This window comes from Lactuca serriola, chromosome 1, assembly GCF_051521515.1.
Source record: "Lactuca serriola cultivar US96UC23 chromosome 1, Lser_US96UC23_V15, whole genome shotgun sequence".
In the NCBI taxonomy this organism is placed as follows: Eukaryota; Viridiplantae; Streptophyta; class Magnoliopsida; order Asterales; family Asteraceae; genus Lactuca; species Lactuca serriola.
In genome coordinates this window covers 133,037,387-133,065,385 of record NC_136408.1, presented here as the reverse complement: position 1 = coordinate 133,065,385, position 27,999 = coordinate 133,037,387, and the positions used below count along the sequence as shown (strand labels likewise).

The 27,999-nt window shown below is 33.7% G+C and overlaps 2 protein-coding genes across 2 annotated transcripts; one reads left to right on the top strand and one right to left on the bottom strand.

The window, feature by feature from the left end:
• Nucleotides 1-6,892: 6,892 nt before the first annotated feature.
• LOC145098784 (putative purine permease 10) lies at nt 6,893-20,735 on the bottom strand. The gene is made up of 3 exons (XM_079036392.1): nt 20,617-20,735; nt 8,584-9,162; nt 6,893-7,646 (listed from the first exon to the last, which is right to left on the bottom strand). Exons 1-3 carry the CDS (start codon nt 20,651-20,653, stop codon nt 7,129-7,131), a joined length of 1,134 nt encoding a protein of 377 aa, XP_078892518.1. The 5' UTR covers nt 20,654-20,735; the 3' UTR covers nt 6,893-7,128.
• A 1,771-nt stretch (nt 20,736-22,506) lies between these two features.
• On the top strand, nt 22,507-27,569 carry LOC145061705 (uncharacterized). The gene is made up of 4 exons (XM_079009250.1): nt 22,507-22,593; nt 25,026-25,234; nt 26,549-27,352; nt 27,398-27,569. Exons 1-4 carry the CDS (start codon nt 22,507-22,509, stop codon nt 27,567-27,569), a joined length of 1,272 nt encoding a protein of 423 aa, XP_078865376.1.
• The last annotated feature ends 430 nt before the right edge of the window (nt 27,570-27,999 follow it).

The window sequence follows — 27,999 nt, the reverse complement described above, 5'->3', positions numbered from 1 at the left end:
CTCAAACATATACCACATGCGTTATCTCGCTCTGCACCTAGCCTCGATCACCAATAACCCTGGACTCATGAATCCGCACCGCAGGTCTCTATATCCAGATCTTTAACTGTTCCCGAACAAATCTATTATTCCCTCAATAAAATACCCGGTTCTCCCCCACTTAGGGTTCGAACAGTCACCAATTGGCACACCAACAATCTATCTCAAACACTGTTTCCACTAGTAACATCGCACCTACTCTTGGAAGGTGCTACGCAACGCTCGATGATCTCCCCGACAGAGATCAAGCAACTCCCATTACCCCGAATTTCAGATGAAATCCTTAGAACTCCCCATCATAACTGCCTCTAGTCACTCAGAATCTCACACCATTCCATCACTGGACCTCCCAACTGTCCAGTATCAACACTGACTCTTGGTCTGGAAATGACGAACTATCATTTTCCTCATCCTTGACTCCTCAACTAACACTCCATCACATCACTTATGATAAGAGCAAAACCCACATTACCGCTCTCGATACCCATCAAAAGCAATAAGATCCACCACCCTGATAGACCTATCTTGATCGTCCAACCCTGCAGCTAACACATGCCTTACTATACTCAAACAGGGTATATCCTGGTCCTTGACCATCTCAGTCCCCACTGACGACCTGATCAAGCTATATATTTACCTCGCGGCAGACCTACTACCATATACTCCGATTGAAGATCACCATCAGTGCAATCCCACAGGGCTCACCCCTAAACTCAGAAACCAAAATCTCAACACCTCTTACGTCTCCCATAGGAAACGGAATTAGCACCAATCTGGTCACGGAAAGTGACACCCCCACTATCGGTCGGTCGCCCAGCCTAGACAAAATTCTTCCATAACGCACCATCCCTACTCATCCCTGAGTCTTGCGACTCCAACTGGTATCTCACTAAAAATCCCTCGGAGGTAATTCGATTTCCCTCTCAAGGGATACTCTAATAAAACTCGTTCATTGTGGCCCTCAAGCCCCATACTCTTTCACATCTGTTCATAATCCAGACAATCACCACAGAATAATGGATGAAACCAAAAGCACTAACTGCCACATGTCGTGGTACTCAAACCATGACATCACCTCTCGATCCGCTACTTGTCATGGTACCCGAACCATGACATCACCTCTCGATCTGCTACTTAGATCCTCCAGAATACTCCATGCATCGAGTATGGGTCCTCTGCTTTCAGTAGTACGGGCCCATACTACCTGCCACATCTACCCATACTCTCTACACGGACCATCCCAAATTCCCTAAGTAGCTGCTCAACCTCCTCAATCAACAATCCCAACACGCGAGCTCACTCCCCAGCAAAATGCTCTACTCTGACAGCATACTCATCTGACTAAGGTCACTTCCTAGGTTCTCACACTTCTACACCATCAGCTGCTGAGAAACTCCTTATAATGCCAGTCATCCACCTCCTGAATATCGTCACATTCACTTGGTAGCTGACTCCCATCATCATAAATTCCACAAAGCACGAAGCAACCAGCATTCAGGCATCGAATAAACACGTAAAACGCACTCTAGGTGATAAATCCACTTGCTCTACTCATACTCAAAAGATATCACCGAACTCTTCAACTCTACCCCTCACAAGTATGTGACTACTCTCTTCATAGGCTCCACAAATGCTCATCTAGGTATCTCTCTTAGATTACTCCTCTACTCAAATCCCCCTCTAAAGGATTCCTGCGGGATACTCTCACTCAGCACCTACTCGAAATCGCAGTCCTAAATATGAATACCTAGCCTACTCTAGCATGCATAATATATCATAACACATAATGTAACAGTATTTTGGGAAATCACCGTTCGGGCTCTGGCTGATTGTACACACTGCTCTTTTTCATTTTCCCTTAGAAACTGTCGTTCGCTTTAGAAAAATCACTTCTTTGAAAACTTTTCTCAAATCTCCAGTTTGAGTCCAGATTCACCTGAAGTGCATCCGAATCCCTTAAACCAAGGCTCTGATACCAACTTGTAACACCGTAAATTTTCAAACAAAAATTTCATTTAAAAATCGCATACTTTTGTAGCATATTATATAAAAATCTCGTGTATTCAATTTACAAAACACAACTCCATTAATAATCCAGGATCCTCGTAACTCTTTCTCTGGTGTGTACAATCAAGCCGGTGCCATCCCGTGATCATGAGAAACCGGAAACACATAACACATACACGGTAAGCACAAAGCTTAGTGAGTTCCCCAAAATACCACATACAACGCATAAGCCACTTGAGGCTATAACTCGGTTTGACCCTTCAGTCAATGTGTCTCAACGGGACCCTCCAGTCCTGTAGCTCGTTAGACCCTATGGTCCGGTCTAGCTCGTTGGACCCTCCGGTCCGGTCTGGATCGTTGGACCCTCCGGTCCGGTCTGATCGAAGACCCTCTGGCCTGATGAGTCGTTGGACCCACTGGTGTAGTCTATATAACATATAGCTTACATATAACATAATGCACATAAATCTCAAACATACACATACACATAAGACCCTCTAGTCTACACATAGATACCACTCTAAGTACTATATAGTGAGAAGACTCACCTGACAAGCAACAAGTAAAGACCTTGCTCCTAAATCTCGAACTAGCCTCCGCCTAATCACAAGGGATGAATATTTCTAAGTGATACTCTAATCACCACTTTAAATAACGAAGGCTATTCTTCCTCTCTTTAATTCTTTGAAGTGGTTAAAAGACCATTTTACCCCTCCATAGCCTCTACTACTCATGTTGACCAAAGCCCCAAAGTCAGCAGAAGTTAAACTTGAGTCAACAGTCCATGTTTGACCCGACTCGTCGAGTCCACTTATTTTCCTTAGAAGTCTCGTGACAGTCCAGCTCAGCTCGTCGAGTTGACCCCCAACTCGTCGAGCTATCACATGATTCAGTTCTTCGGGACAAACCCTAACCAAATCGTTGAGTCTGCTCATTGACTCGGTGAGTTCATTCAGACCAAATGTTCATTCAGACGATTTCAATCAAATCTATCACTCCAAACAATAGATCTATCATCCCAAGGCTCAATAATCACGTAAAGCTTCTATCTTTACGTTCATACTCGAGGTTATTGCTACAAAATGCTAATATATGCCTTTCATGAAGGATTTAGCTCATCAACCCTCATTTGAACGACTAAAGCTGGGACACCTAGACTCTAAGGACCTTAGGAGGTCCAGATCTGAGGTTTCCAACCTCAAACCATGTCTCATTCAACTCATAGATTCAAAAGGATGGAAACAAAGCCCTAAAACTCCCAAAATGAGATCTAGTACAAGGAATGAGCAAGATGAGGACTTTGTACCTTATTCTAGCAGCCGAAACACTCAATACCACAGATCCACTGCCTTCCTTTGTTCCCCATCATGAAGCTCTTCATCCTTCTTCATAGAAATGCACCAAGATTGCCCAAAATGATCACACACTCACTTTACCAAGGTTAGAATGGTTTAAGGGTTTCTCTTAGGCTCTCAAGGGAAAGTGTGGCCGCAAATAAAGGCCATAAGGGCCTTTAAATAGGTCACAAACCCGGACAATTAGGGTTTCTCTGCCCAGTACCTACTCGGCGAGTCCACTTATTAAATCCACGCGATCAACTCGACTCGACTCGACGAGTTGGCCCCTTAGCTCGTCGAGTCCCTCCTTCAATCTCAAGATTAACATACACAATAATGTCCCTGAAAATTCGGATGTTACAGTGTAGGCCTTAGTTATGAACCAAGTTGGCCTATGCGTAGAATGGTCATTCTACCCTATGAAAGATTATTGGATATGGACTAGGATGGACTAGGGGTAAACGGTCATTTTACCCTAAGGAGAATTATTGGTTTTGGTCTAAGTGTTATCTTGGTATTGGTAGTTCGGGGAGCCGAAGGATCGGTAGTTCGTGGGTTTGTTAGATAGCAACCAGAGGGGTATCAGCAGAACTTCAACAATGCAAGGTGAGTCTCCTCACTGTGTGAATGGGTCTACGGCCACAATGCTGGCCCATGTATTTTATGAGTAGGAAGACCCGGGGGTTAGCCCTAGGCACTGTATGCTAGTATATGATTACGGATCAAGGTCTGATGTCGGGCAGTTATGCGAGGAATGCTTGTATGATAGTTGATACTTGTTGTCTATGTGATACTCGCATATGTCTGGTAGGGAGGTGAGTGTGGGCGAGGTCCCGTATCTCGCCAATTGCAGAGTATGGACGGGGTTCCTGATCTTATGAGCAGCAGATCATGAGCGAGGCCTAAGATATGAGAGAGGTGAGTATGGTCGGGGGCCCGTATCTCACTATCAGCAGGACCCTGGACGGGGTTCCATGACTCACCAGTAGTAGGACAGGGGCGGAGCCCAAGATAGGCGAGGCCTTAGTACTCAAATACAATAGAGTGTATTTAGCTTACGTGTTATGTGTTATGTTATATGTTATATATGTTTAGAGGGCGCGACCTAGAGGGAGGCGGCGCCTAAGAGAAATAGATATGTATACCGAGTGGGGCTTGATGCCAGGCGGGGCCTGATGCCGAGCGAGGACCGATGTCGGAGCTAGTCTGATGCCAGGCACATCCTGATGCGGCGGCGGGGGCCCAGTATGTGGTTATGTATATGGTATGTGGTAGATTGGGGAACTTACTAAGCTTTGTGCTTACAGTTTTCAATTTTGGTTTCAGGTGCTTCCGGGAGCGGAGGGAAGAGCTTGCGATGATCGCATTGCCCACACACCAAAGGAGTTTCAGCTTGGGATGTTTACCCTGATAAAACAAAATAATGTTTTAGACATGATACTCTGATGTGATGTGTTTTGAATGAATGGTTGACACTTGTGGTTTTATTATTAAATTAAAAACAAAATTTTTGGTCATGATTTTTGGGTCATTACAAAATAAGACAAAATAACGACTTCCATTAAAAGAGAAAACAGGGGAGGGTCCCCAAACATCAGAATAAACTATTTCAAACGGTTTTGAGGATGTCACATGAGAACTAGGGAGATGAAGTCTATGACTTTTTCCTAGTTGACACGACTCACAAACAGTAGCAAATTTAATTTTAGACACAGGAAGTTTGAATGTAGAAACTAAACGGCGAAGAAGCGGTTCATGTGGATGTGCAAGTCGCTTGTGCGATCCATGAAGTGAGGTGTGACTACTGGTAAAAGCTTTGTGAGTATAAGAGGGAGGTAGTCGATAAAGCCTTCATGTTTATCCCCTTGAAGGATTGTTTGTCCCTGAAATGTCTTAACAGAACACGATTTAGGCCAAAATTCCATGTAAACATCATTATCTTCTGTCAATTTAGAAACACTAAGAAGATTTTTAGTAAGGTTAGGAATAATCAACACATTTGGCAATTTGAGATGAGATAAAGAAGATGAGCCAACATGAGAAATAGACAAGTGATTACCATTTCCTACTTGAAACTTTTCATCCCATGTGTATGAATCAACTATGTTGAGCTTGGTAATGTCAGGAGAAACATGATCAGTAGCACTAGTATCAAAATACCAAGTTGGTTCAATAGATGATGGGCTAAAAGTGCTTGGTGCTGGTTTGCTTTAGGATTAGGCCTTCTAGATGGAAAATTTGTTTGGTTTCCCCTTTGCCAACAATCAATAACTTTTTCACCAGGTTTAGTATACAATTGACAAATTGGGCATCGTCTCCTCCGGTCAGATCTGCGACTTGAATTAGAGGAATTTGGCCTTTGATTAGCATTTGATGGAGTACTTGATCCGTGACCAGCATAGGAGTGAGAAGAGTGATGATTTGATCGATTAACTGTTAGGGTAGCAGCAGGGGATTGTGAGACGGAACCAAGGTGAATATGGTCTTGTTCAATCCTAGCTTCTTCCTGTAACAAAAGACCTATGAGATCATAAACTGTTAGAGTTTCATCCTTCATCATAAAAGCAGTAATGAAACTGCCATGAGATGAATCCAGGCCAGCAAGAATGTAGCTGATTAGGTCTTCTTCACGAACTGGGCGTAAGTTCTCTTCTAACGAATCAGCAAGCGACCTTTTTCTTTCAATGCATTCTATCATAGTTATAGACCCTTTTGTAAGAGTCTGAAGTTGATTTCTGAGCTGCATACGACAAGCCCTAGTTTGAGCTTGATACAAGGTCTCGATAGTTTGCCACACTGTGTAAGAAGAGTTTGAGCGGGCAACCAGAGCATGATCTTTATCTGTCATTGTGGATTTGAGCCGTTTGAGCGGGCAACCAGAGCATGATCTTTATCCGTCATTTTGGATTTGAGCCATAATAAGACATACCTATCACGTTTCTTCCAGAAAACATAATCGGGGTTTGGTGTTGAGGTGGGAGGAACAACAGCAACAGTCAGAGTAGAATCAATGGCTGGAATGGCTGCAACAGCAGGAACGATTATTGTTTCAGTCGGCGGTTGAGGATTCCAAACATAATCCTCGAGATCGAAGGCTTCAAGGGTTGCGACTATGGTTGTGCGCCAAAGTGGATAGTTGGTGCGATCGAGTTTCATAGTGATTTGTGGTATTTGAAAATTCAAGGTAGGGGCTGTGGTAGTAGCCAGATTGAGAATACTTTGAGATGCAGATGCCATAACAAAGAAAAAATCAAAGTGTTATAAGCTCTGATACCATAAAGAACACGGGTGTTGAATGAAATTGTATATCTTCAATCATATCTTTGATACAAGAGGTACATGAGCTTAAATACAAAGAGAAGTACAACTAATGTGGAGATATAAACTCCTACATATCTGTTATGACTATTTGAATGAAAGACTAAATCAAAAAGCAATGTACACATGTTCCTTTAATGTTATTAACGTGAAATATATCAAAACAAAAAGTAAGGACATAACAAATGGAATTATGAATACAATATACACACAGTAAGGTCTCATATATTCATTTCTTGCAAAACAAAATTTGACTTGCATATTTTTGTATACATACTTTACAAGCCAAGTTCTTGTATATTCATTTCTTACAAAACAAAAATCGACTTACATCTTTTTTTATACATACTACACTAGCTAAGGTTGTCTCATATTATGGCAATTCTAGTAATACAAAGGTTTTTTAAAGTAATACAAAGTCCTATGTTTATTGACTAATACTACTTGTTCCCGTAAGATTAACTTCATGATCAAGATTTATAAGTCTAGCATTTGTTTTTTCCTTCAAGTCATCAAGATAATGCTGATAGATAAAAGAGACAAACCCCCATATTGCTAACAACATGGAAATCACCTTCACTCCATTCATCTTTTCATCAAAAAACCATACTGCCAAAACGGGCACAATTGGGATACCTAAAGTACCAATAACATTTGAGAAAAGAGATGAAACCTCAAAGATCAAACCCACATAACCAACCGTGAAAACTTGCCACGCGACAGCTGTTCCTACAAGATTCATTATATACGAAGCCTGTCCAGACTCAAAACCCCTCATTTCCCCTTTTATATCTTTCCATTCACCACTAGCAAATAGTCCCATTAGAATTCCAATACTTGCTATCATATTTTGGTACACGGTCATATCGAATACCACCTTGTAACTTGTTGATTTCAAAATCTTTTGAAACGCAAGTTGTGTTATTGAAAGCATTAAACCCCACCCTACACAATGACAACATAAACTTTATCTTGAGCTGCAAGTCACCCTAATTAAGGTTGAAGCCTATATGAATCGAATTTGGGGAAACTCCATTTCGGATGCTTAATTCCCAAGTCATCACCATTAGACCACCTTATGGTTTAACTTCATGGTTATATATAGAATTTTATATCAAATATATAATAACCAAATTTTAACATGGTTCTAGTCCAAATACATAGTTTTCTATGAAAAGTTTGACTTTTGGTTTTGTACCTTTCTTGTGAAATTATGTACCTTTTTGTTTCCATGTTTATGAAGATTAAAAAAATGAGAAATTAAATATCCACCTACTTTTTATTCCTACAAATCCTCCTACCCAATTAAATAGTGACATGTGTAATATTTAATGTTCATTTAATAATATTTTAATAGACTAATATAACACATGTCATCATTTAATTAGATAGGATGATTTGTAGGAATAAAAGCAGGAGGATATTTAATTTCTCAAGTTGTTGCTAATGTGGAGATATATGGAAACAAATTTAATTCATTGCATAGTATTTTTTTTTTTGAGTTTCAGAAATGGTTTAGATGCTGAAAAACGTTGTGAAATGTTTGTAGTGATGTTCGTGGTATTGTCCCTTAATATTCTATCATTTTCACAAATTAGAAAAAAAAAAACTATTGTAATGTAGTTACTATTTTATAAAAATGCTTCCGTAAGTTAGTAAGTTTGTCACGAATCACGACATATATCCACAATAAACAAATTGAAGAAACTGTCATAGCCACACCATCACTAAAGGCAAAACAAATGCTTAAAATGTAACAAAAGATTATATAAAGTTCCACAAGAGTAAAATCAAATTATAAGTTGTAGCTTAAACTTGTTTTTTGAAAAAGAATGTTTACGATTCAATTATATATCTCTTAACGGTTTTAAGAAGATGTTACCTGCAGAACCAGCGACTGTGCAAACAAAACCAATGATATACTTGCTTCTCGATATTTTCCCAGTCTCTTCAGAATCGCTCTGAAACACAAGTAGCGTAGACGAAAAAGTGAGCAGAACAAGTGAATTAGTGATGAAAGGAGTGAACTTCTGGCCATTAAGAAAATATGAAAAGAAGGCGTTGAAAGCGAGAGTACTCGCAGAGATCAAAGAGAACGTGGAAACGGGCAAAAAATTGAGTCCAAAGGTAAACAACATGCAGTCTGCAGCCATGAATATTCCAAGAGTTGTATAGAGTATCACAAGAGTAGTCAACGAAGGTCTTTTGACGATTTGTTGATGGTATTGTGGTGTTTTTGAAGGTGAGAACAGGAAGATGAAGGGGTACATAATTGGGAATCCAGCTGTTTGAACTAGTGTTGCCATCCATTTACTGTTGCCACCTTTGATGAAGTAAAGTCTTCCTAACATTGTTGCGACTGACTGACCGGAGAGTACAAACATGGTGAAAAATACTATCAGTATCCACCACTTGTATTGTACAACTTTTGAGGAGCCTCCTCTACCATCTGATTGGATTTCTGTAATTTATAGTAATTGATAAAAAAAATCTTGATTAGAAGCAGAATCATCACGCAAGTTTCTACGTTTACCCATTAATGCATACATTTGAATTTTTCTCTTGTTTGGTAGACCCGTAGAAAATCTTTCTAGAAAAGTTTTTGTACCATTTTTTATTTATCCATTAAAAGATTTCACTTTTATACTTTATTTTAATTTAAAATAATTAATTATATAAACTATAAAAATCAAATCATCTTATTTAACTGACTGGTCAATAAAAACTGGATGAAATATCAAAAGCCTTGATGAAATATCACCTTTTATTTTTTATTACCCTTAGATCCCTGGCGTGTTCAAGAAACAAGAGTGAACCATCAAGAATGTACATATTGTTTTTTTTTGAAGATTTTATTGATAATATTGATATTAGATATATTAATAAGTTACTACAATACTTTTCATTATGGGAAGTGATTCGTACACAACATTTTTTCTCCGTACACAACAAATTATGTTTTACAAGATTGTATTGTACAACATTTTAAAACATCAATTGCTGTGTATGGAAATATGTTTTACAATATTAGCTCCCTTTCATTATTGGAAAAATAGTTTTTTTTATTTCTTCAACCGGTTATTATTTATTAAACATTTTAGAATTTAGAATTCTTTAATAACTGCTTTTTTCCGTTCAATGATATTTATTATGTTTTTCTAATTAAAATTTAAAAAATATTATTTAAAAATAATTGATCTAATGTTAAATATTTTTGTTACGTGCAATTTGTGCACCGTTTTGCACACATTTTAGTCCTTTTCCATGCATCTATTTAGCATAATTGTACTTCCTTTTTCTTGCATTTTATCATATTCATGTTAGTCTTTAGAACAACCTTATTTGCACACTTTCATGTATTTTTCAAGTAAACCGAAGGTTGGGACGCACTTTGAGAGGTGCCGGGATGCATTGGTGAAGAATTCAGGATGATCAGGCGAAGAGCGGAAAAGTTGGAAAACTTTTACATTGAATGAATTTAGTGTAAATATTTTCACAGACTTTTACATTTCCGAGCTTGTGAGGAGTATTGGGTGTTGTTGCGCAAAGAGGTATAGACTAATTATCGTGTGTCTCTGTGGATCGACTCTACTTGCATTGTACTACCTTTTAGTACAATATACTGGGATTCTTTTGAAGTATATCGTACCCCTTTATTTGTTGGGTTTGACACGCCTAACAATTTTACTTCAATATCCAACGTCTACTATTAATAAGGAACAAATTGTTTAAATCACAAGTAATTTGGTTTTTAAACATAAGGCGTATATTTCTATAACGACAAATTTTGATAATTAAAATTTATAAGTTTAAAATTGAGATTTTATAAATTTATGAAACTCAAAACCTTATATAATTAATAAACTGGGAAGTTTTATAAAAAGGTTTGTAAATAGTTCTTTAGCACTCAAACGTCAAACGTTAATAAGATATTGATATTTAAATTTGATCGTGTCAAAAATATAAAATTTGATTTTTAAAAGAATCTATTAGTAAAATGTGATTTTATAAAAAGTTACCATGGTATATTAATATATGTAATACCAATGATATCATATGTTTTTAAACTAAAATTATAAAACATATAAATACCCATTTTAAAATGCAAGTCTATGTCGTCTATTTTGAAAATGCTCGCATCTCACTTGTATAATGTTTGTGGGATAAATGATACCTAATCACTTGTATTTATCTTTTGATGGCCGATGTGAATTCGCGATTCCTATAACTAGTTATTGACCGATTACACATGTTTCTCAAAATGGATGATTTGATCAACAATCTTTTACAAAAAATGATACATAAGTTTAAGAGACCTGACACATAGATGTGATCAAACATGTCAATTAACAAAAGTTGTTAGCAATCTCATGTCGCTAGGAATTATATATTATATAACTAATATTCGATATTTACCTTTTTGAATTAAATAAATAGGATAATGGTCAATTAACCATTTATTATTATTATTATTATTATTATTATTATTATTATTATTATTTTGCAAATTGGGTCTTACGCTTTAATAGTTAATTTGTTAGAAGCTTAAAGGGTATTAGTTATTGAAGATATAATTCCTAAGAGTACTAAATGAATTATGTTAAAATTTTATAATTCCCAAAATGTAAAATTTTATAATTCCCAAAATGCAAACACCTTGAATATCTTACTCCTTCGATCCATCCTTAAGAAGGAAAATATATTTATTAAGAACTTCCTCACTTGGAATTGAAGGTTGAAAATGGTTCTTAGACGCTAAGGGAAGTTAAGTATACTTGTCCTCCCACTTCCCATTTAGCCCCTTCTCACATCTATAGAAGCTCATAAAACATACTGCAAAATGGTCTTGTGGTATGTATTTTTCTGGGTTTTTGTCCAAACCTCAACTTTTTTTTAGATTGGTGGTCCCTTTGACAGTATTTGTATGTGGCTTTAGTCCCTCCAAAAAACTGAAATTACTGTAATACTCTTGTGTATTTCTTTTCTATTTTTCTTCTATTCTTTATCTATTTAAATAATCAAAATAATAATAAAAGACCTCTCTCTCACATACACACATATAAATTGGTCATCACCCACCTTTCACGATCGTTCTTCTCTCTTAATCAAACCTTGAAACCAGTAATAAAATCTAAACCAAAACTGATGTGTTTCTATTTGTATAAATAGAATCCAATGCATCAACAGCTTATATCCATGTATCTCTTTGACTTAGTAGTGGTGTGGTTCACCTTACGGGTCGTGACCCACCATTGCTGTTCAGATGAAAATAAAAGTTGTAAACCAAAAAAAGAACCCAAATCCACAAACCAAATCTTAAACCAATTCTATGTGAATATAAACAAATCAAGACAATAAGATCAATATCAAAACCAAAATCAAAACAATAACAATGGAATTAGGTTTTAAGATCTTTTCCTCTCCTCTTCTTTTGCAGCGGGTCTTCTAGAGATAGTGGTGGAAAGATGAATAACAAAATTGACACCGGAGATAATACCTACCTCGAACCTTACTCTACTCTCTCTCTCTCTCTCTCTATCTATCTATCTATCTATCTATCTATCTATCTATCTATCTATCACCCCTTTCGTCTTCTTCACATCCAAAGCTTTGAAACCAGAGAAATTATTTGTCACAGGTAAGCAGGAAACTATAGGTATTTACTTTAATGGTGCCGGTAGAAGGGCGGACTCCCCGAGTGCTTCTAGAGAGAGAAATTAAGAGCTCGAAATTTGGTAGCTTTATATAGGAACAGTGGGTACGCACCACATACTGACCATAGGCGCGTCACGCCCTTTGCGCCTTGGTGGCTCCTCTGGTCATTTGCCACGTGTCGTCCACCCCTTCGTCTGCATTATCCTTCTAGAACAATGCCACATGTCACCATTTCATGGTGCCATGTGTCCAAATCTCATGGTGCAACGTCATCTTGTCTCTTGGAAGAGGCGGCCTCCCGACATGCCACGTGGCACAATCCGGTGATGCCACGTCATCAACACTGGTAAATTTTCGCAGATTTTCGAACAACCATAACTTTCGCATACGAGCTCCGTTTTTTATGTTCTTTATATCCCCAAAATCCTCTCGAAGAGCTCTAAAACTTTCATTAATATCTCAAAATCTAATTCTTGATATAACAAAATTTCATATTTAGACCGGTTTAGACTGTTAAAGTCCTTGCGAAATTCTTAATTCCTTCATACGAACTCTGTTTTTTACTGTCTTTTTTATCAACAAGTTCATATTCACGAGATCTTCAATTCTCCTTTAGATTGTTTCAGCTAACAATCAACTGATTTAAATTTCGATTTATGTGCTGACAGATGTGTCGAAACTTCGAAAAATGATAACTTCCTCTCATCAAGTCAGATTTGGATGTTCTCTATATGCACGCTCTCGGCTTAACGAATACTATGAATTTCATTTAGATCACTTAGGATAAAAAGTAATTTATCAAAATTTCATTTTTTGCGATACGTAGAGTCGTGTCGGTTTATTTGCGAATCTTCGAAGAAGCATAACTTCTTCATACGAAGTCAGATTTAGTGTTCTTTATATTTATGGAATCCTGACACATACTATAACTTCGGTTAAGATTATTTATCCTAAATAATATCATATAAAAAAAATCATTTTTAATGCTTATTATATATTAATTGACTAACCCGAATTGACTAACCTGAATCTGTAGGTGTTACAACATCTTCTACAACTTCCAATCCTCCATTTGAAGAATTAAAGTCTACAAAGGTTGTTATTCTTTTCATTCTATGGTTGGTTTAATCTTTCTATGAATGAAAAATGATTTTTGGTAGGTATAAAAATGTTTTATGTTTATTCAAGTTTTAAAGCTTCTATTGCCGTTTTTAGCATTTTTAAAAACTAATTTTTGAATAAAACTCAATAACGCCATCGTTGCATTGACCTCACACCCCACTTCATCATCAATCAGTTTTATTCCTATTCCAGTTTGTATAAAATCGGGGATTTTCCCCATTTTTTATTCTACTTATTATAAAAGATTAAATTAGATTTACGGTTTCTGTTTTTTCCCTAGGTTTGAGCACCAGTGTCTTTTTTGTAGCATTGAGCATCCACGAAAATTTGTTTTCGCATTTTTGCAGCTTTGAGCGGTAGTTAGGGTTCTTATTTTGCAAACGGGTTTTTTTTTTTTTTTTTTTTTTTTTTTTTTGTGAAGAATTGTTGATTGTTATTAAGTAAATAAAGAAAAATGGATGATAATGTGTTTGTATTTAATTCATAGGGCAATGGTTTTTTTCACAGATTTGAACATCAATGGTCGATGGTAGAGGTGGTGGTGTTGATGGGAAGAAAGAATTTTTAAGGATTATCGGTGGTGGGTATGGTCGATTGCAGCAGTGCTTGTATAGTGGTGGTTGTTGGTGAGGGAATGAGAGTGAGAATATATATATATATATATATATATATATATATATATATATATATATATATATATATATATATATATATATATAATTAAAATTTTGAAAAAAAAAAATATAAAGGGTAATAGTAATTTTCTATCGGATAGAGATTTATACCGTAACAAAATAAATAGGGACAAATCCATAATTTTAATAAACAACATGGACGATTTCAATATCTTCATCTATATATGGACTATTTTATAAATCTCTCTAATCTAATTTATCATTTTAAACAGATATCATATTAATATTTGATATTTGGGAGTAAAATAAAATTATTTTATTTTGCTAAGACGGTGGCCTTTGTTTTTTTAAATAATAATAATAATATTATACGATCGATGAACATTATTATGTATATATATGCAGTTATATGAATAAAATTTGTAATTATTATATTTTAATTTATATTCTCTATTCAAAATATCAATTTTAGTTTTAACAAGATTTTATAATATAAATTATTATTAGAAATAAAATAATATTATACATTATTAGTGTGCTTCGAGTCGACACGGGTTGAAGGCAGGCTCAAGACGACACTATCGGTACCGTCGGCTACACTATTTCGAGCTTAGGTACAACAGAAAAACAAGAATCACTAGTTACCTCTGAGGCATTGGGGCTATGACTTTGAAAAGAGTAAATTACACGATTCGTCCCTGGTCGAATGGTCAAATTGCGCGTTTAGTCCTTATTTTCAAAATTTAACTCGGACCATCCCTATAATATTGTTTTTTCACTTAGACAGTCTCTGACGGATATAAAATGACTATTTTGCCCTTCTCAGTTTCTTTTCTATTTTTCTTATTATTTGTTTTCAATTTATATTAATAAATAATTGAATAATCCATCATTTATACCCGACCCACCCAAACACACCCAACTCTTTTAAACTTTCAGGTAGGAAAGAGATACAATCGTCGTCCATCCACCACCACCACCTAGTACCGTCTCCGACCACCTATCACTGTCACTAAAACGACCTCCATTGATACCAACAAAACCCACACACCTCTCACACACCTATTATCCTTTCCCACATGTCACCTTCTTCAACAGACACCTTTTACACTCCCATTCTCTCTTCGACCTCTGTCACATTCTCAAAATCAGATCTATTTGAAAGCATGTAAATTCGTTTGATGGTTCAACAAGCACTGAAGAATATGGAGTTCAACAATTGCAAAAGAAGTAGGTGGTGCTCTGATGGGAGTTTGATGGCGATGTATGGTGGCCATGATGGTAGTTAGTCTCGCTGAGAACGGAAGAGGGGGAACTATGGAGTATTGGTTATGATGTTGGATCTCGATGAGGAGGGTGACAGTGGTGTCACGGTTTTCTAGCGTCAGGGAGGCAGATGGGTGGTGTCGTCTACACTGATGGGATTGCTTAGGTCACCAACACTGAGCTAGGGTTTGGATTTTGGAGCAAATGGAGAAGAAGGGCGGAGGAGGCGCTGGTTAGCTAGGGTATTGGGTTATTGTTGGGAGTAGGGGAGAAAGAGGGAGACAACGGCAGACTCTTCAGTACGTGCGAAGCACCTGCGATAGTGTGTTCTTGGTGATGTCAGAATGGTGTCAACAGACACCGAAAACCTTCCTCTTCTCCAATTTGAACGTTGGAAACCACCTTCATCCATTGGAAATCCTCAATCTGAAATCTGTCGCCATGAATTTGGAAACCACTACCCATAACGTCCAACAACCCATATAATTTGTACTTCTTTTTTCCTTCCAGGTTCACCAATCGGAGGTGCGGTGATGGTGGTGGGCAACTGTCAATGACAGATCTGCGATGGTGGTGGGATTTGAATGGATCGGAGGTGGTGTTGATCTGGTGTGCTTTGGGAAGGGCGAAGGAAAAAGGGAAAGGGAAGGGGAACGATAAGATATCTCCAACAAAGTGATGCTCTTCTTTTTCTCTCTCCCAGCAGCTCCGACGACGACAGTGATATCTCCGGCGACCCATCTTTCTCTAGCTCCAACAGCACAAACAGAAGATACAGTGAAAATGAAAGGATAGAGGGTTGTAAGTGGGGTTAGGGCAGAGATTGTGGGTTTGTGGTGTTGGGGATTATTTTTATTTTTCTTTTTAATTGTTAATAATAAACAAATCAAAAAATATATCAAAAAAGAAATAAAAAAGGTAAAATAGTCATTTTATGTCCGTCAGGGATGGTCCGAGTGAGAAATAAATATTATAGGAACGGTCCGAGTTAATTTTTGAAAATAAGGATTAAACGTGAAATTTGACACTTGAGTAAGGGATGAATCGTGTAATTTACTCCGTTGAAAAAGTCTCTCTCTCTCTCTCTCTCTCTCTCTCTATATATATATATATATATATATATATATATATATATATATATAGAGAGAGAGGATAGGGAATATACATTACAGCCCCACCTAAGCTTAGGTATTAAACCTCTAAAATATGTCGTTTTATCACGCTAAATATACCCGGTTTGGTTTTACTTCGTAAATATATCATCCCCCATAACATTTCTTTCTGTCATTATCGTTTTACAATCTCTGTTTTCCTTCTTTAATTATCGTTTATTAATTCATCCAAGTGACATTACTAAACCCTAAACCCTAAATTTAAACCCTAAACCCTAAACCTAAACCCTAAACCTAAAATCTAAACCCTAAACCCCAAACCCTAAACATAAACCCTAAACCCTAAACCTAAACCTATATCTAAACCCTAAACCCTAAACCTAAATCCTAAACCCTTAATCCTAAACCTTACTGTGTCGATCTTGAATTTACATCTTGAAATATTAATCGTGAATCCATTAACCGTAATCTTTATTTAGTAAAACAATTTCTTTTCAAGAGGTTTAGTACCTAAACTTAGGTGGGGCTGTAATGTATATTCCCTTTTCCCATATATATATATATATATATATATATATATATATATATATATATATATATATATATATATATATATATATATATATCATTCTTAAAATTTTGTTTTTTGTACCAACTATAAATACCACACTCAACCACTTTAAAAATCACACACATTCTCTCCAATTCGGCAATTCCATTCCAACTTTCTCCGGTTGCGTTAAAATTCCATTTGAAATGGATTCTAGTCGTGACTACTTCAAAAAAACAAAAAGTCAGTTCAAGCCAAATATGCAACCGATGCAACGAAGTGGGTTCTTAAGATTTTTCATATTCCACACTCGAAACCAAAATTCCAAATTATCCATAATTCACACTTTATCAACCCTAATATAACTAACTACAGATGCAACAAGTGTAAAATCAATTTCAACTATTCTCACAAAATTTGTGTTTCTTTTTTACCTAAGTATAAATACCACACTGACCCACTTCAAGAACCACACAACTACTCTCCAGTTTGATTCCAACTTTCTCCAGTTCTATTATAATTCTGCTTAAAATGGATTTTAGTTGTGGAAACTCCAAAAACGTCGGTTCAAGCCAAATACGCAACTGGCACAACGAAGCTAGAAGCAGTTCTCAATAAGTTCCATATTTCATTCTCGAAAACTAAATTCCAAATTATCCTTAATTCTCACCATCTCAACCCCAACACAACTACCTACAGATGCAACGAGTGTATAACTAATTTTGTCTATTTCAAGAAAATATCAGTTATAATTTGTTCCCCTACCATTCATAATCCTTTCCGAAAACCCAATTCCAATATTCCACTCCCAAAGCATCGCAATTTCGTGATGCTCAAAACAAAGAACCCGAAGAACCAAGCGATAAACCCACTCCCATCCATCAAAACCAAAACGAAGAATTAGACAACAAGCCCCAACCCATCCCCGACACTTCAAAAATTATACCGATCGTCGAAAATAAAACAATATGGATCGATAAGGAAGAAGTAGCATTGACGAAGGCTTATATCGACATTTCAAAAGATAAGGATGGTGTAAGTCAACACAAGGAGCTTTTTGGGATCAAGTTCTGAAACACCCTAAACTACAACTGTGGGTTCAGATCGTTCAAAGCACCAAATGGACTCCAATTGGAAGGATATGTAGGTGAAATGTAACAATTTAAATTGCATCTTCAATCGATAGGTGAATAATCGTGTGAATGGTAAAATCAAGGTTGATATGTGAAAGTCGACAACATAAACTCTACAAAATCAAAGCTCTTACACACAAGATGGCTTGGGATACTTTGAAATTCCTCCTGAAATGGTTAGACGTCAACAAATACAGTAATAATCCATTAATCCCCCTCTTACATCCAAAAGGATCAACACATCGACTCCAACGCGTACATAACCTCTTCTAATGCATAATTTTCATCCGATTTTAATGTCGAGCTTGAAGCGATTCCATCTAATTTTAATGTCGAGCTTGAAGCGATTCTTATTGTCTTACAACCACCGAGGCAACAAAAATGAAAGAAAACAACATTCACATCCTCACAACCTCTCGAACTAACTGAGTTTGTCGTTGAAATTGTTGGCCTTGTCTACCAAAACAAAAAAGAGAAGGAAGAGAAAGAAGGCGACATTGAGATGATGAATTTCGGCTCATGGGGAGCTATCAGGCAAGATAAAACGGCATTCTTTGAGGAAAATGATATGTAGCTCTTTCTTAAGCCGCATGACCATTTGACCGAAGAGATGTTCAATTTGATGCTGCCATGAAACGATACATTAATACATTGTATGGTTTTTAAATATATAATTTTATTTTAGACTTTTAATTATTATTTTAGAATTTTTTAATAATGCCTTCGAATTTTAAATGCCGTTTCATGCTTTTATTTTCTCTATGTAGTAGTTTTTTATTTTTTTAATGAAATGTATTTTTTAATTGGTAATATTTAATTATTTTTCTAAGAAGTATTAAATAAATTATATATGACAAGGAATGAGAAGTATGAATTTTCATGAATAGAAAGGTGATGATGGGAGGAATAAAATTCTAGCATCCTAATTATTATGTTTTAATATAATATATAAAATAGGTAATAAATATTATTTTATGGGTAATTAAATTATCTAACCAGTTTTTAAAGTATATTCCAAGAAAATAATCAATATTTTTTCTTTAACAAAAATAACCATTGGTCTGGAATGGATTCCAGACTAAGAAACAACATTTTTTTTATTGATTCTAGAACGACATCCAGATTGTCGACCAACATTCCAGATTCCGAACAAAAATTTCGGATTTTGAAAAAAAAGCCTTTATAAATTCAAGAAAATAAAACCAAAATCAGAAGAATATTTCGAGGATTTTGAGAAAAAAAATATCCTCTATCTAATAATTTTTTTAACATTATATTGTCTGCATTTTAATTATTTTTATGATTAAAAAACTGACGCCATTTCGTGATATAAAAGAATCACGAAACTGGTAACAAGGTATCTCTTTGACCGTTTGACGTATAAACAAAATAAGTTGTAACAAAATTAATAAGTTAGGCATGCAAGTTGAGCCCTTGTAGGAGGATATTTTTTATTTTTTCCATATAGTTCCAAAAGAGTCAACAACGAAACTCATAAAACCAAATTCCATTACGGCATTTCTTGAACATAATTTTGTTTACACTTAAAAACGAATAATCAAAAGTTATAATTTTTTATTTCGTGATTTTTTCCTGAAATTGTTTATTTCGTTAAAATAAAGTTGCTTTCACACACAAAAAACAAAAAAAAAAAAAAAAAAAAAAAAGTCTTTAGAATCGATTTAACACATCACAAATATCTTTCACGAAATAAATAGTATAAAAAAAATGAATTAAATATTATATCCGTATATTATTATATCTATTTTAGTGATGATCATAGCTATAGTCATGAAACGCATAACGAGGTAGAACTATTTTTAATATTACAAGTCTATTTCATCGTTATCTTCTTCAATTCATGTTTGAACAATTAGGTACAAGTTTTTGAATGATTTCCTATGTGTTTGTGGTCATTCCTTGAGATTTTCAGATATAAAATAATCAAGTCCAGCTGAATATACAACCTTTTATGCATGCCATACAAGCAATAAGAAATTATTAGACAATATCTAATCATTCCAGGATCATGGGCCTCATATCGATTAAATTATTGTGTATGAGCTTCCAATTATAGGTCCAATTCATTAATGATGATTACTATGTCATACTCATGTATTTATTAATTAAAGAAAAAAAAAAGTATAAAGTAAAAGCTTATTAGAGTTTCTTGAGGGTCAGTATCTAAATATAAAAGTGTTATACCCTCTTCAACAAGTCATATAGCGTGATTGTTATGAATATAGTCGCCGATTTACCCTTGATAAACTCTCCTATTTTATTTACTACCATGCTAAAAAGATAATAGAAAATACTCAGTATGTCAAGTACTATGTACAACTTATCATACACAAGGCACAACTCACTATTGCAAAAAATTTAGAACAGAAAAGAAGAAAAAAGTTTCAATTATAAAGGGTTCAAAGTTAAGAGTATGCTTACCAACGGTAGTTGTTGCCTGTTCTTCGGCTTCCTTCATTGATTAGTAGAATAGGGAAAAGGGTAGAGCGAAAGCGAGAAATGGAAAATAGAATTTTGGGTTTGTAAGGGTGTTCTTTCCAACGCAATCATATATATATATATATATATATATATATATATATATATATATATATATATATATATATATATATATATATATATATATATATATATATAGGGTTACGTTATTTTGTTTTTAGTAACTATTGTGTGCCAGAATGCATAGATCTGGACCATCGGATGAAATATAATCAAAGGTCATGATCTGAGGGTTTATGATAGTAGAATAGGATAACATATACCATATAATCACACAAATTTCAGCATAAGAGCATTTTAGTCAATTAACCTATATTAAAAAAGGAAATTTTCGGATTTTTAAGGATAATTAATTTCTTTATTTTTAAAATCTGAATATTTTAAATTAATTCAAAATTAAAAATCCGATTTTATTTTGTCTAAATGATAGAATGTTAACCATAAACTAGTAAATATATTTTTCGATTTTATTCTGTCAGAATGACAGAATGTCAACCATAAACTAGTAAATACATTCTGAAAAGAATACACAAAATCAATTCTTGAACTAATAATATACCAAATAATTACATTGTATAATTGTGATTCATTAAATAATAACAACATTCTACAAAGAAAAAAAAAACATCAAAATCTAACAAAAACACTAATCTATTCTGAGAGAATATTATTTTTTAGCAACACTTTATACATTATAGCATAACACATTCTGGTATAATACACTCTCGTTCTCTATGTTTTCTTCCTTCTCCACATCAATGTTAGTGTCTTCAAAACCTAAATCCACAAAGAAAACATAATCAAGTTTCAAAAATTAAAAAATTCAATGCATTCTAAGAGAATTACAACTATAAATTCTGACAGAATGTATTAAAGACTATAAAATTTAATAGAATATAGAAAAAAATAAAAACTATAAATTCTGACAGAATGTAGTAGAGACTATCAAGTCAACCATAAAGTATCACAAATTCATTACCAGTTACACAAATATACTTGTTCTTGACAATTATTCTCGAACATTCTAACAGAAAACATTTATATAAAATAAATTCTAATAGAATACATTACAGAATATATTTATATAAAATAAAGTCTAACAAAATAAGAAGCAGGTCGTCATTAACCAAGTACAAACCAGTTTATTTAGAACCCCACTTCAAAACATATTCATGAATTACAAGACATATGCTGTCAAAACTAAACCAAAACATGAAAATTATTAAAATTAATTTAATAAGAAAACCTTCAAGATTGAATGAACCAAAATAATTATTAGTAGCCTTAACAAATAGGATCTAAAAAAAATACAACACATGCTAGCTATTGTTTTTCCTAGAAGGTTCTTTGTGTTCTTGTTTAATTATATGATAGCAGGTTTTTTGCTAACAAATTGAGATAATGCAAAAGATTATTTCTTCAAGGAACACTCACGTGAAACTTCACCACAAATTACACAAGCATTAACGAACAGGAGCACTATAAAATAATATTGATAAAATCATCATCAAGAGCATTAGGAAACAGGAGCATTTAAATCAATACCGCAACATATTATTTGGGTTTAATATTGATAAAATTATCAGAAGCATGAACAAACAGGATGAAAAATACAACGTATCAGAATTTAATAGGAAACACTCAAAATTTTAGGAAAAAAAAAAAACACAATTAGCGCATACCTGTGGAGAATTGAAGAAATTAGGGGAATCTGAATCTATCAAAATACATCAACAATTTATGGGTTTAGATCCACAATTCTCTCATGGCTTCTCGACAATCATCAATGTTAAGAATTGAAGAAATTAAAAGATGGATTCACAGCAACGCCATTGCTCCTCTGCATCCCCTTCTTCAGCGTCATTGACCCCAGAGTTCACCATCGATTGTGAGACGAGAGTATGTGCACCCTTTTGGATCCGTCGATTGTAGAAGAAGAAGCAAAATCGGTGATGGTGATGGTGTCGATGCCGATGATGAAGTGTTCGGCCACAAATATAACTAGGTCAAATATATTTAGTTTATTTCCTTAATTGAATGATTAGTTTATTTCCTTAATTTAACCTACAAAAGGTCCAAAATACCCTTTAATGATTTATTTAATTATTTATTATTTCTTGAATTCTCATTGGTGCATTTAGGCACACTATAGTTGCTAAAAATATTTGAACCTAGCTATATATATATATATATATATATATATATATATATATATATATATATATATATATATATATATATATATATATATATATATATATAGGGAGTGGTTCAAATGAGAACCATAAAAGATTAAGAACCTAAGAACCCCATTAGTTAATAAATATTTACATGATATTCTTGTTAAACATGTGAAAATCCTTTTTTTTCTCTCTTTTCGATACAAAAAGAGCAAAATTGTAATTTTTGCAGTATAATATTTTCATTCTTATATGCTCTCATATTTGAACACAAAACTTATATAAATTACAAGTTTATACAGTCTATTCGTAATTTAATCCATAAAATTCACAATTTAATACAAACCATTTTATACTAATTCACAAACTTAAAGAAATCAAAATTTCAAACCTTACTACTACCACCACCACACGCCGCCACCAACCACCTATACCAGCATCGCAACCATTATTTTTTCTAAATTAGATCTGTAAACAAAGTCATGCATTAATAACATAAATACTGCATTCACAGTCTAATAAAACCATTTATTTCATTCATTTTGAATTTAATGCAAAATTATTATTAAAACTAATGTATTCTTATATACTTATACAAGACAACAAATAAATATATTCATAAAAAAATTTACACATAAATCATTCATATTTTAAATTGTGAATTTAATATATTAAGTCGTGAATAAAATTTACATTATTTCAAAAGCAAACAAAAAAATTATAAAATAATCACAGCTTAATGTCAATTTATTCACAACTTTATACAATCAACTCATAATTTAATACACAAAATTTACAGATTAATATAGTCAATTCATAGTCTAGGAAGAAAATATACAGTTTAATGCAGTAAATTCACAGTTTAAAACACAAAAGTCATAGTTTAATACACAAAATTCAAAGTTTAATACACAAAAAGTATGCATCCATAACCATATTTTCAGCTTAACACTCTTTATATAGTCAATACAAAGTTTATACACAAAATTCATAGCTTAATACAAGTAACTTCATAGTTTCATACACATAATTCACAATTTAATCTAGTCAATTTACAGTTCAAACAGAAAATTCACAGCTTAATACAGTCAATTCGTAGTTTAAAAAGAAAATTCAAAGCTTAATGTAATCAATTCGCAGTTTAAAACACAAAAATGACAGCTTACGAGACTAAATTCACATTTAATACACAAAAAGTAGTATTCACATCCATATTATCAACTTAAAACACTTATTACAATTAATACACAATTTAATATATAAATTCACAAACTAGTATAATAAATTTAAAGTTTAATTCAAATAAAATTATACATTCACAAGTTAATAGCAGTTAAAACTAAGATTAACAAAATTATATGACAAATGAGAGATTAAAATATCAAATTCACACATTAACAGAAAAAAAACATAAAAAAGAAAACCAAAATATAATAGAGATCTACAACAAATGCAAGTAGAAAAACATAATATAAACTTAAAACTTTTAATTCATAGTTAAATATAGAAAATTCACTGTTTAATACCCAAAAAAAATATGCATTCAAAAGCATATTTTCAACTAAAAAATTTAATACAATCAATTCACAGTTTAATACAACTAATTTATAGTTAAATATACAAAACTCACAGCTTAATATAGTCAATTTACAGTTTAAACAACAAATTCACAGCTTAATGCATTCAATTCGCAATTTTAAACACAAATATCACAGCTAAATACACAAACTTCATACTTCAATATACAAAAAATATGCATTCACAACTTATTTCACAGCTTAATAACTTACCAAATTTCATTGAGACATTTCATCAAACACCTTATGTGCATCTTTTTTTTCAGAACTTCCTTTTGTAAACACCATCAATGTAAACACCATACACACACCAGATCTAACCTGAAAATGGACAAAAACATCAGATCAGATGTCGATTTGGTGGTGTTTTGACCAAAAATAAGAGAGACAAAGATGAAAATGAGTTATACATAGGAAAGAGGTGACACATAACATATCTGGTACAAATTTGACAAACATTTTCGCCAGTGATGGAACATTTCAGAGAAAAAAATAAGTTCAAGAGTTCTGGAACAAAACATTTGTATAATAACACCAAATTCTCAGATTACATCAGATCTGAATTTATCTAGAGGTGGTCGGACATCTAGAGGCGGCGCTCGGTGGTGATGGCAGATCTAAAGTCGGAGGTTGTAGATATGAAGGCGAATGCACCAGATCTGAAGGTAAATGCTTCAGATCTGAAGGCGGCGGCTCCGAATCTGAAGATTGTTGTATTCCGGCGACGACGACGGTGTCGGCGGTGGTGCCGGCGTTGGTGGTGGTGGTCGGCAGCGGTAGAAGGTAAGAGAGAGAGAGAGAGAGAGAGAGAGAGAGAGAGACCAAATCCAAGTCTAGATCTAATTTTGAATATAACAAGTATTATGTTAAAAGTGGGTTAAATTTAATTAGGTGGTTCTTAATCTTTTTTGGTTCTCATTTGAACCTTTACCTATATATATATATATATATATATATATATATATATATATATATATGTTGTAAATAATTGAATGACAACATTTCCTAATGTCAAATGTGTAAGAGTTATTTTTAACTCTTATGACAAATATGTCAAATATGTGTAAGAACTCATTAATTATGTCTAGTGATTTAACTAGTATAAATAGCACTATCACATATGTAAAAGATACACCAATTTCAATACTTTATATATGTTATCAAATTCTCTCCAAATCTCCTTTCTTCTTTCTTAAAGGTTCTTAGTTTAGTTTTACTAATCTTGTTTTAATTACATCAAATTTATAACACGTTATCAGCACGAAAGCTCAAATCAAGGTTATTTAACAAGTGGAAATCACATCTATCTTAATCAAGGTATGTATTACTAAGTAAAAACATTATTAATTATAATAACCTTCATCATATTAAACTAATAATATGAATTACTAAAACTTATACATTATGAACATTATGGACTACTAACGATTTTTATTTCTTATACTAACATTTTTTTTATGTATTCTAATTTTTATGCATACTAACATTTACATTATGCAACTAACTTTTATTTATGCATACTAACATTTAAATTATGCAACTACTCTTCATTTATATATACTAACATTTATTTATAAGTGTCAATGTTTATTCATATTTTTCAAAATTTTATAAACATTTACTAATATTTATTTATGTTTCTAATTACTAAATTATACCTAGTAATATATATATATATATATATATATATATATATATATATATATATATATATATATATATATATATATATATATATATATATATATATATATATATATATATATGCAACGGTTATAAACAGCAAAAACAACGGCTATATTTTTTTACTATAAATAAACACCTTTACCCTGCTTATTTTACCCACAACAAATATTTCTCTCTTCTATAAAAAAAAATCAATTTCAAGAAATCAAGCTTCAAGATGATTCATCCGTTTGTTATAATCATTACTATAATAGTCATATTACTTTTCATCCCAATTCTTAACGTCGAAGATAATATGGAATTTCAACTACTTTTAGGCTGGTATGCAATGTTTAGCTTTACCGCTTCTTTTTGTTGTAATATTTATTGAAATAAATGGATTTTAAATTTTATTTTGTCTAAAATTTATAGTTACAATATGTCCAACATTTCAAAGCTCGGGTTTGCAGCACTTGAAGTTAGTGGGAAAAACTATGTGCCATGGATGATAGATGTAAAAATGCATCTTGAGTCCATGGGAATCTCAAATGCTATAAATGAATTTAATAATTGCTTGGCACAAGACAAAGCAAGAGCACAAGTTTTCCTTCGTAAGCATATTGATGAAATGTTGAGATTTGAATATCTTGATGTTACTGATCCAAGTATTCTCTGGAATCTTTTAAAAGAAAGATTTGATCATCAAAAGGAAGTGATACTTCCAAATGCTAGAGATGAATGGAGAACACTAAGGTTTCAAGACTTCAAGAAAGTAAATGAATACAACTCAGCTTTGTTCAGAATATGTTTACAACTCAAGTATTGTGGACAAGAAGTTACCGATGAAGATATGTTGGAGAAAACTTACTCCACATTTCATGCAACAAACATTACCTTGATGCAACAATATCGGATGCAAAAGTTCACAAGATATTTTGAACTAAATGCATGTCTGCTTGTTGCAGAGCAAAACAATGAGCTCTTGATGAAAAACCATGAATCTCGTCCAACGGGATCAGTAGCACTTCCTAAAGCAAATGCTACAAATATTAATGGTTATCAGAACAATACACGTGGACGAGGCTGTGGCTATTTTAATCGAAACCAAAGCCATAATCAGAACCATAATTTTGGTCGTGGACAAGGTAATAATCGTGTTCGTGGCCATAAAAAGAATAATTACCAATCTTCACAAAGAAACAATGTCCATACACAAGATAAGGCCAAAGTGGCAAGGCATGATACTGGGACATCACAAAAATCTGATGGTTAATGTTATAGATGTGGTAGCACAGGCCATTGGTCAAGGACCTGTCGCACACCTGCACATCTTTGTCAACTTTATCAAGAGTCCATTAAAGGAAAAGGAAAAGAAGCAAACCTCGATGATAATGTTGAATTCGCTCCGCTAACTTTTGATGAATTCTACAATGAGATGGAAGACATAAACTAAAATTTTCTATTATTGTTCTAATAAACTTGTTTTTCCTTTATTTGTTTTTCATGTAATGTCTTTCCTACAATAAATGAACTTTCTTTATAATAATTATTATGATTATGTTTATTCGCTTATTATTTTTTTATATGTGAAGTTTAATATGAGTCCAACTGGAGCACAACACCAAGAAAAGGTTGGGGATCTTTGTATAGCAGATAGTGGTAGTACGCATACTATTCTGAAATCAAAGAAATATTTTTCAAAATTAGTACCAACAAAATCGGTCATACATACAATATCAGGTCCTGCAGACTTGATAGAGGGAACTGGGAAAGCCCATTTTATATTACCAAATGGTAAAAGTTTTTCTGTAGAAAATGCCTTATTTTCTCCAAAGTCTAATAGAAACTTACTAAGTTTCAATGATGTATATTTCAAAGGATAT

Excerpts from the sequence above, each read along its gene's own strand:
- LOC145098784 (XM_079036392.1), bottom strand. The coding sequence starts at position 20,653 with ATGAAGGAAGCCGAAGAACAGGCAACAACTACCGTTG. Across the intron at positions 9,163-20,616 it reads ACAGGCAACAACTACCGTTG|AAATCCAATCAGATGGTAGA; the intron begins GTAAGCATACTC and ends TATAAATTACAG. Across the intron at positions 7,647-8,583 it reads CACAGTCGCTGGTTCTGCAG|GGTGGGGTTTAATGCTTTCA; the intron begins GTAACATCTTCT and ends GTCATTGTGTAG.
- LOC145061705 (XM_079009250.1), top strand. The coding sequence starts at position 22,507 with ATGGATTCACAGCAACGCCATTGCTCCTCTGCATCCCCTTCTTCAGCG. Across the intron at positions 25,235-26,548 it reads GTGGTCGGCAGCGGTAGAAG|TTACAATATGTCCAACATTT; the intron begins GTAAGAGAGAGA and ends TAAAATTTATAG. Across the intron at positions 27,353-27,397 it reads GATAAGGCCAAAGTGGCAAG|ATGTGGTAGCACAGGCCATT; the intron begins GCATGATACTGG and ends TTAATGTTATAG.